The 10,909-nt window shown below is 42.1% G+C and overlaps 1 protein-coding gene across 1 annotated transcript; it reads left to right on the top strand.

Annotated features, from left to right (window-relative positions):
• Positions 1-8,085: 8,085 nt before the first annotated feature.
• LOC149980650 (CD209 antigen-like protein A) lies at positions 8,086-8,655 on the top strand (the record flags this gene model as incomplete). Its single annotated transcript, XM_090188679.1, has 1 exon — positions 8,086-8,655. A coding segment is annotated over one exon (546 nt), but the record flags the coding sequence as incomplete, so codon positions are not given.
• Positions 8,656-10,909: the final 2,254 nt, after the last annotated feature.

Genomic DNA, 10,909 nt, shown 5'->3' with positions numbered 1-10,909 from the left:
GTGACATCAATTAATGGCAAAATACCATGCAAAACATTTTTATAAATGATTATAAAATTATTATTTTTTTTTGCTAAACTGGTGAGTCCCTGAATAACGAACGGGTCGTCACTATTGATCGATTTCATTTTAGTGCCGAGACTCTTTCATACTCTTGCTTGTGCCTGTCGTGTTTTTTTTCCGTTAACGTTACGACCATGAAAATATTTTGTAATGACCTGTCAAAGGCTACGTTTTAGTCTGGGACTTAACGTCTCGACACGTTCATCATGAGAAAGAGAAGGAAGATACATTTATTTTGATCATTTTTGGGGGAATTGAAAAAAAAAGTTATAATGTAATACGACTGAAGTGGTTACAAACTAGATGAGCTGAAATGAAAGCAACTTCTGGCAATGAACACTCAGATTATAGTCAAATTACATCTCATCTTGAAAACAATGTGTTAGATGGGTGTAATCTAGAGCCAGGCTTGTTGATTTGTAATCTGAGGATATCCTGCTATTGAGGGAGTTCTATTAAAACAATGTACAGTATGTTTAGATAGGTGTAATCTATAGCCAGGCTTGTTGATTTGTAATCTGAGGATATCCTGCTATTGAGGGAGTTCTATTAAAACAATGTACAGTATGTTTAGATAGGTGTAATCTAGAGCCAGGCTTGTTGATTTGTAATCTGAGGATGTCCTGCTATTGAGGGAGTTCTATTAAAACAATGTACAGTATGTTTAGATAGGTGTAATCTAGAGCCAGGCTTGTTGATTTGTAATCTGAGGATGTCCTGCTATTGAGGGAGTTCTATTAAAACAATGTACAGTATGTTTAGATAGGTGTAATCTAGAGCCAGGCTTGTTGATTTGTAATCTGAGGATGTCCTGCTATTGAGGGAGTTCTATTAAAACAATGTACAGTATGTTTAGATAGGTGTAATCTAGAGCCAGGCTTGTTGATTTGTAATCTGAGGATGTCCTGCTATTGAGGGAGTTCTATTAAAACAATGTACAGTATGTTTAGATAGGTGTAATCTAGAGCCAGGCTTGTTGATTTGTAATCTGAGGATATCCTGCTATTGAGGGAGTTCTATTAGAACAATATACAGTATGTTTAGATGGGTGTAATCTAGAGCCAGGCCTGTTGATTTGTAATCTGAGGATATCCTGCTATTGAGGGAGTTCTATTAGAACAATGTACAGTATGTTTAGATAGGTGTAATCTAGAGCCAGGCTTGTTGATTTGTAATCTGAGGATATCCTGCTATTGAGGGAGTTCTATTAAAACAATGTACAGTATGTTTAGATAGGTGTAATCTAGAGCCAGGCCTGTTGATTTGTAATCTGAGGATGTCCTGCTATTGAGGGAGTTCTATTAGAACAATATACAGTATGTTTAGATGGATGTAATCTAGAGCCAGGCCTGTTGATTTGTAATCTGAGGATGTCCTGCTATTGAGGGAGTTCTATTAGAACAATATACAGTATGTTTAGATGGGTGTAATCTAGAGCCAGGCTTGTTGATTTGTAATCTGAGGATGTCCTGCTATTGAGGGAGTTCTATTAGAACAATATACAGTATGTTTAGATGGGTGTAATCTAGAGCCAGGCTTGTTGATTTGTAATCTGAGGATGTCCTGCTATTGAGGGAGTTCTATTACGCTGACCCGGGTTGAACTGGACAATGGGCCGTCACGTCATCTGGTGACAGCGGAGAGGGAGGAGAGCTTTATCTCAGATCAGACAGTAATCTGGAGGAGCGCTTTATCTCAAATCAGACAGTAATCTGGAGGAGCGCTTTATCTCTCAAATCAAACAGTAATCTGGAGGAGCGCTTTATCTCAAATCAAACTTTTGTTTTGAGTTCGCAGACGGCAAGAGCAGAACACCTGGCTCACGCCCAGGATGGAAACTCCTCCCACCTGGGTACCGTGGTAACCTGGCTCACGCCCAGGATGGAAACTCCTCCCACCGGGGTAACCTGGCTCACGCCTAGGAGGGAAACTCCTGCCACCGTGGTACCGTGGTAACCTGGCTCACACCCAGGATGGAAACTCCTCCCACCGGGGTAACCTGGCTCACGCCCAGGAGGGAAACTCCTCCCACCGTGGTACCGTGGTAACCTGGCTCACACCCAGGATGGAAACTCCTCCCACCGGGGTAACCTGGCTCACGCCCAGGAGGGAAACTCCTCCCACCGTGGTACCGTGGTAACCTGGCTCACACCCAGGATGGAAACTCCTCCCACCGGGGTATCGGGGTAACCCTGGCCAGATAAACAAAACCCCTCACTGACACACTTGTTGAATTAAGCAAGAGAACATGACAACAACGTCCTTAATGAAACAACACAGGTGACTGTAAAGAGGGAAGACAGAGCAAGTGTTTGATGGTTTGAGCCCTGGTCCAAACCTTTATGTTAAAACCTGTTGTGACTAGGGGGCAGTATTTTCATTTTTGAAAAAAAAAACTTTCCCGTAATAAACAGGATATTTTGTCAGGACAAGATGCTAGAATATGCATATAATTGACAGCTTAGGATAGAAAACACTCTAACATTTCCAAAACTGTAAAAATATTGTCTGTGAGTATAACAGAACTGATGTTGCAGGCGAAAGCCTGAGAAAAATCCAATCCGGAAGTGCCCCATGTTTTGAAAGCTCTGCGTTCCAATGACTCCCTATTGAACAGTGAATGGGCTATCAACCAGATTACTCTTTCTCCGTATTCCCGAAGGTGTCTACAGCGCTGTGACGTAGTTTTATGCATTCACGTTGAAGAATACCCGTAAGAAGCTACATTGCGCAACTGGTCACCTGATGCTGCCAGAGAGATTCTCGCGTAAAATACAGAGGTAGCCATTATTCCAATCGGTCCTACTGAAAAACCAATTGTCCCGGTGGATATATTATCGAATAGATATTTGAAAAACACCTTGAGGATTGATTATCAACAACGTTTGCCATGTTTCTGTCGATATTATGGAGCTAATTTGGAATATTTTTCACAGTTTCCGGGCAATTTCTCAGCTAAACGTGAAGAACAAACGGAGCTATTTCGCCTACAAAACTAATATTTTGGGAAAAAAGGAACATTTGCTATCTAACTGGGAGTCTCGTGAGTGAAAACATCCGAAGCTCATCAAAGGTAAACGATTTAATTTGATTGCTTTTCTGATTTCCGTGACCAAGTTACCTGCTGCTAGCTGGACAAAAATGCTATGCTAGGCTATCGATAAACTTACACAAATGCTTGTCTAGCTTTGGCTGTAAAGCATATTTTGAAAATCTGAGATGACAGGGTGATTAACAAAAGGCTAAGCTGTGTCTCAATATATTTCATTTGTGATTTTCATGAATAGGATTTTTTGGGGGGGATATTTATGTCCGTTGCGTTATGCTAATTGGTGTCAGGCGATGATTACGCTTCCGCATGCAGGATGGGGAGTCACTAGAGTATTCATATATGCAAATACACCAGGTGTATTTATGCAAATGAAGTATCTATTTTCTTTATTTAAAATAATACTACATACCTGATACAATAACAAAATGAATATATGAGTGTTATCATTCTTACAATAATTTTGGGGGAAATTGTCCAATAAATGTAAAACCTCAATTCACACCAAAATCTCAACTCCATTAATTATTTGTTTGTTCCAGTAAAATATTGTATGTGCTATAATTCAGTAAATATCTGATGGATTATAAAAATGATAAACGTTTGGAGTATCTTCAGCCACTGTGAGGAGGCCTGCGTCTTGTGACCGTAGAATTACACACAGGACTCCTCAGACACGCCCCTCGAGAAGTGAAGTGCTCTAAACCGAGCCAGGTCTTATGCAAATGATCAACATGTAATTTACAGTAAGTCATTTGCCTTTTTTCCAGTAAGAAGCATGTGACAAGCTGACTCTCACACAGAGCTGTTGTCACACACTTTCACACTTCTGTACTTAGTGACACCATACCATGTCCTCTGATAAACAGAAAGTTGGTAGAACAGTGTGCAATGCAGTTTGTGTCTCTCCACTTGTTTTGATGTAGATAGAGGATGAAGAAGAGGATATGAGAAGATGTGAGTGTAATTGTAGACCATAGGCTCTCTCTGAAAAAAGATAGAGACATCTGAGTAACTATTTTCTCCGGTTGATCATGTCATACAGGAGACAGTAAATTTAGATCTCAGGCCCTCTCTGAGAAAGACAGAGACATCTCTGAATAACCATTCTCTCTGGTGTCCATGTCACAAAGGAGACAACAGTTATTCTTTGTGAGTTCACCGTCTTGCATTGAGCAACTGTTCATCCTGCTGCTGGTGTCAACATCATATCAGAGTCTCAGTTTAAACCACTGCTTAAAGTTTAACAGGAAGTGGACCGACTGAGTTTCAAATGGTGTGAATGACATGACCACTGAAAACCCCTATGAGACAGATGCAGACATTTTGTACATTCTAATACATATCTCTGAGTAACTCTTCTCACTGAGACAGATGCAGACATATTGTACATTCTGATACATATCTCTGAGTAACTCTTCTCACTGAGACAGATGCAGACATATTGTACATTCTAATACATATCTCTGAGTAACTCTTCTCACTGAGACAGATGCAGACATATTGTACATTCTAATACATATCTCTGAGTAACTCTTCTCACTGAGACAGATGCAGACATATTGTACATTCTAATACATATCTCTGAGTAACTCACTGAGACAGATGCAGACATATTGTACATTCTAATACATATCTCTGAGTAACTCTTCTCACAGAGACAGATGCAGACATATTGTACATTCTGATACATATCTCTGAGTAACTCTTCTCACTGAGACAGATGCAGACATATTGTACATTCTAATACATATCTCTGAGTAACTCTTCTCACTGAGACAGATGCAGACATATTGTACATTCTGATACATATCTCTGAGTAACTCACTGAGATAGCAAAGATGAAAATAACTGTTCATGACCATCGATGGTGTGCAAGGTGAAATGTGTTAAACTACTAAGAGTATGAAGCATAAAAACTAAACTAATATAAACTAAATATACAAACTAATCTATACTGTAGTAAACTAAACTAATATAAACTAAATATACAAACTAATCTATACTGTAGTAAACTAAACTAATATAAACTAAATATACAAACTAATCTTCACTGTGATAAACAAACATGGTTCTCAGAAAATAAGTCTGTGGTCACATGGTGATGGTTAGTGTCGTACTATTGGTTAGACAGTTTCCCCTTTAATGAAGTTGACAGTTAAAACTGTCTCTGACATTAGACTGAGTCACACAGAGACTCCAGCTGTGCAGCGAACAGACACAAACCTACGACTGAGATAACAGCAGACTTTACAACAGTAGAAGTTACAACAGTCGAAGTTACAACAGTAGAAGATACAACAGTAGAAGATACAACAGTAGAAGTTACAACAGTAGAAGTTACAACAGTAGAAGTTACAACAGTAGAAGTTACAATAGTAGAAGTTACAAGAGTAGAAGTTACAAAAATTACGATTCGAAGACGAAGAACCTGATAAATAAATACCATGGATATTGATGATTGTATATATGCCAATCAAAGAACCATCATGTCCTGCAAGAAGGATGGAGTTGGTGATCAACGTTCAGGTAACAGCCGGTATTCATTTTGGGTTTCTGAACTCCACCATATGCTGAAAAAAACAGCGTAGACCAGCATCAATTTCAAGCTGGTCCATGCTGGTCCGATGATCTAGCATGTTATGCTGGCCGTCCAGGCTTCATTGTGTTTTTTTTTGTTGACCAGTCTTTGCTGTGTTTTGGACACTGGAGATCAGTTTCAAGTCGCAAAATTACGTTTTAATTCCTATTCCTAATCCACTCCAGACAGAGTCACAAAATCTATATTCAGAATGACAGCCAGTGTTAGAATTGATGAATGAATGAGACTATCTGAACCAGGCTTCCCCAACTGGTGGCCCATCGGCCGATTTTGGACCGGCGGTGGTTTTACTTGACCACTCAAGTTTTCTGAGCATTTTCATTTTCATGAAATCAGCTCCAAGTGAATTAAATTTTGGAAATCTGTTTATCAAGTATTCCCACGCATGATAGAGACAAGCAATCACATGTTGAATTGATTATGTTTTAGTGAAATATTATATATGTTTGGGTTTCTTGTGGTAAATTTTGAGGAGGGGCAGAGGGGGAGAGAGAGAACGAGAGAGGAGCATCCTGGAGTGCAGAACAGGAGGGAGGATGTAAATGATGAATGCACCATTTACCATGGCAGAGGTAAAAAGGGAAATAGGCTAACTTCACCTGGAAAAAATGAGGTGTGCTATGTTATGTTGGCCCGTCTTAGTAATGAGGCACTGGATAAGGTTTTGTTGTTGAACAACAGAGTGTAGAAGGCGGGGAAACTACCAGGCAGCTGGAAGGAGGCAATAGAGGTACCAATCAGGAAGACAGGCCAACAAGCTATCTGTCACGCCCTGACCTTAGAGATCCTTCATTCTCTATTTTGGGTCTGGGTGTGACTAGGGTGGGCATTCTAGTTTCTTTATTTCTAGGTTGGCCTGGTATGGTTCCCAATCAGAGGCAGCTGTCTATCGTTGTCTTTGATTGGGGATCATATTTAGGCAGCTTTTTCCCACACGTTGGTTGTGGGATCTTGTTTTTGTACTGTTGCCTTTGAGCATGACAAAGCTGCACGTTCGTTTCTTTGTCCTTTATTGTTTTTGTGTCGGTTCTCATAAATAAAGATGATGAACCCAAACTGCATTTTGGTCCGATTCTTCCGTATCGGCTTTAAGGATCCGCCCCTTTTGATACATTTTCACCTGAAATGACATACCGAAATCTAACTGCCTGTAGCTCAGGCCCTGCAGCAACTATATGCATATTCTTGGTACCATTTGAAAGGAAACACTTTGGAAATGTGAAAGGAATGTCATTCAATATAACATAAATATATAAATATAAATATATAAAATATAACACAATAGATCTGGTAAAAGATAATACAAAGAAACAACCAACTGCTCTTTTGTATTTTTTTTTGTGCCATCATCTTTGAAATGAAAAGCCATAATATGTTATTATTATTCCAGCCCAGGTGCAATTTAGATTTTGGCTTTTAGATCAGTGTATGTGCAACGTTTTAGACTGATCCAATGAACCATTGCATTTATGTTCAAAATTTTGTCAAGACTGCCCAAATGTGCCTAATTTGTTTATTATTAACTTTTCATGTTCAAAATTGTGCACTCTCCTCAAACATCAGCATGGTATTGTTTCACAGTAATAGCTAATGTAAATTGGACAGTGCAGTTAGATTAACAAGAATTTAAGCTTTCTGCCAGTATCAGATTTGTCTATGTCCCGGGAAATGTTCTTGTTATTTACAATCTCGTGCTATTTGCATTAGCCTACATTAGCTCAACCGTCCCGTGAAAGGGACACAGATGCCCCAAAAATGTCTTTAACCTCACACAACGAAGGCTGGTCACCTGCAAAAACACAACAAAGGCTGGTCACCAGTGAAAACACAACGAAGGCTGGTCACCTGCCTATGCTGGTCAATGCCGTTTTTTCCACAGGGGCTGCAACTCAAGCAACAGAACATTTGAGGTACCAGAACTCAGTTGTTGTGTTGTGGCCCAAGTCAAGCTTGTCTATTTTACTCAGTGCTTGACAGAGCTACTCTACACAAATAAACGCAAATACATGATACAGTTCTTATGACAATAATTTGTGCTTCAGTGTGGAAGAGACGTTTTCTAGCTGCTGCAGTGTGTCTGGGGCTGCTGTGTGTTCTCCTACTGGCTGGGATCATAGGCCTGTTTCTCTACCGTGAGTTTGATATGTTCTCACTCAAACATTCTTCATCATCAGTGGTGTAATGACCAGGGTTCAATTATATTTCAATACCAGTCAAATCAGAAAGTAAACCAAATTCCAAATGTTCCTCATTGAAAAGCATTGAAGATAATTGGAATTCCAGTGTACTTCCTGAATTGACTGGAATTTAAATTGAATTGACACCAACCATGGTAATGACTGATTAACTTGGTTGTTGATCGTATTATTTCACAGAGAGAAACCTATTGAACAGTTACAACAACCTGACTGCAGAGAGAGACCAGCTACAGACCAGTTACAGTTCCCTGTCTAAAGAGAGAGACCAGCTACAGACCAGCTACAACAACCTGACCAAAGAGAGAGACCAGCTACAGACCTGTAATAAATATGGCACATGTCCCCAAGACTGGATAAGGTCTTGCTGCAGTTGTTACTACATCTCCACTAATGAGAAAACGTGGGACGGGAGCAGAAACGACTGTCAGGCGAGAGGAGCAAACCTGGTGATCATCAACAGCAGAGAGGAACAGGCTTTAATCAAAGCGTTCAACAAAAAATCCTGGTTTGGTCTGACGGACATAGAAGTTGAGGGAACCTGGAGATGGGTGGACGGCACACCACTGACCACAAGTTACTGGAACAAAGGGGAGCCAAATGATTACGAAGGAGAAGACTGCGCTTTGGTTGATAACACTCTAAAGGACCCAGTAGTGGCTTGGAATGATGTGTCATGTAACCGCAAGAATGGTTGGATCTGTGAAAGGCAGCTGTGTTAAGTCTATCAATAACATGGAGTTGGGGAGGGTTGGGAAGAGCTTGGGGGAGCTGGGGTTGGGGAGGGTTGGAAAGAGATTGGGGGAAGGGGTTGGGGAGGGCTGGGGTTGGGGAGGGCTGGGGTTGAGGAGGGTTGGGAAGAGCCTGGGGGGGAGCTTGGGTTGGGGAGGGCTGGGGCAGAGAGGGTTGGGAAGAGCTTGGGGGGGGGGCTGGGGTGGGAGGGTTGGGGTTGGGAAGAGCTTGGGTAGGGCTGGAATTGGGGAGGGTTGGGAAGAGCTTGGGGAGGGGTTGGGAAGAGCTTGGGGAGGGGTGGGGTTGAGGAGGGTTGGGGTTGGGAAGAGCTTGGGGAGGGCTGGGGTTGGGAAGTGATTGGGGAGGGGTTGGGAAGAGCTTGGGGAGGGCTGGAATTGGTGAGGGTTGGGGTTGGGAAGAGTTTGGGGAAGGCTGGGGTTGGGAGGTGCTTGGGGAGGGCTAGTGTTGGGAAGAGCTTGGGCTGGGGTTGGGAAGAACTTGGGGAGGGCTGGGTCGGTGGATAAGGGATATAAAGGGACAGTGCAGCAAACCTGACCAACTGATCTAATTGATCAGTTCATTGATTGCTGGAAATCCAAAAACATGATGTGACTGTGGCACTCCAGGACCAGGAATTCCTACCTCTGGGCTAGGGTGAAGGCTGGGTTGAGATCCATGGGGTTGAGTTGTGATGATGGCTGGGTGGAGGCCAATGGTTATGTGAAGGTTGGAGGGAAGGAGGGATCAATACCAGGGGTGATGGAGGGGTGGATGCTGGGGTTGTTGGGTTTGGTGGAGGCTGTGGTAAGACTGTGGAGGAGTAGGGGTGGATACTAAGCTACATTCAGCTACATTCAGCTACGTTCAGCTACATTCTACAGTAGGTTACTCTCCCATATTGCTGAGTTGATTGTTCAGCTACTGTAGGTTATTCCCCAATATGGCTGAGTTGACTGTTCAACTACTGTAGGTTACTCTCCCATGCTAGTGTAGGTTACTCTCCCATCCTACTGTAGGTTACTCTCCTATGCTACTGTAGGTGACTCTCCCATGCTACTGTAGGTTACTCGCCCATGATACAGTAGGTTACTCTCCCATGCTACTGTAGGTTACTCTCCCATGCTACTGTACGTTATTCTCCAATGCAACTGTAGGTTACTCTTCCATGCTACTGTAGGTTACTCTCCCATGTTACTGTAGGTTACTCTCCAATTCTACTTTAGGTTACTCTTCCATGCTACTGTATGTTACTCTCCCATGCTACTGTAGGTTACTCTCCCATGCTACTGTAGGTTACTCGCCCATGCTACTGTAGGTTACTCGCCCATGCTACTGTAGGTTACTCTCCCCTGCTACTGTAGGTTAATCTCCCATGCTACTGTAGGTTCCTATCCCATGCTACTGTAGGTTACTCTCCCATGCTACTGTAGGTTACTCGCCCATGCTACTGTAGGTTACTCGCTCATTCTACTGTAGGTTACTCTCCCATGCTACTGTAGGTTACTCTCCCCTGCTACTGTAGGTTACTCTCCCATGCTACTGTAGGTTCATATCCCATGCTACTGCAGGTTACTCTACCATAATACTGTAGGTTACTCTCCCGTGATACTGTAGGTTACTCTCCCATTATACTGTAGGTTACTCTCCCATGCTACTATAGGTTACTCTCCCATATGGCTAAGTTGATTGTTCAGCTACAGTAGGTTACTCTCCCATATGCCTGAGTTGACTGTTCAGCAACTGTATGTTATTCCCCAATATGGCTGAGTTGACTGTTCAGCTACTGTATGTTACTCTCCCATGCTACTGTAGGTTTCTCTCCCATGGTACAGTAGGTTACTCTCCCATATGGCTGAGTTGACTGTTCAGTTACTGTATGTTACTCTCCCATGCTACTGTAGGTTACTCTCCCATGCTACTGTAGGTTACTCTCCCATTCTACTGTAGGTTACTCTCCCATGCTACTCTAGGTTACTCGCCCATGCTACTGTAGGTTACTCCCCTATGCTACTGTAGGTTACTCTCACATGCTACTGAAGGTTACTCTCCCATGATACTGTAGGTTAATCTCCCATGATACTGTAGGTTACTCTCCCATTATACTGTAGGTTACTCTCCCATGCTACTTACTGTAGGTTACCCTTACAAGCTACTGTAGGTTACTCTCCCGTGCTACTGTTGGTAATTATCCCATGCTACTGTAGGTTACTCTCCCATTCTACTGTAGGTTATTCTCTCATGAGACAGTAGGTTACTCTCTCGTGCTAC

The sequence above is a fragment of the Oncorhynchus mykiss genome, chromosome 10 (assembly GCF_057628025.1).
Source record: "Oncorhynchus mykiss isolate SJ-2025 chromosome 10, ASM5762802v1, whole genome shotgun sequence".
NCBI classification, from domain to species: Eukaryota; Metazoa; Chordata; class Actinopteri; order Salmoniformes; family Salmonidae; genus Oncorhynchus; species Oncorhynchus mykiss.
Note: the sequence above shows the minus strand (reverse complement) of the source record. Positions and strands in the feature narration are given on the sequence as shown.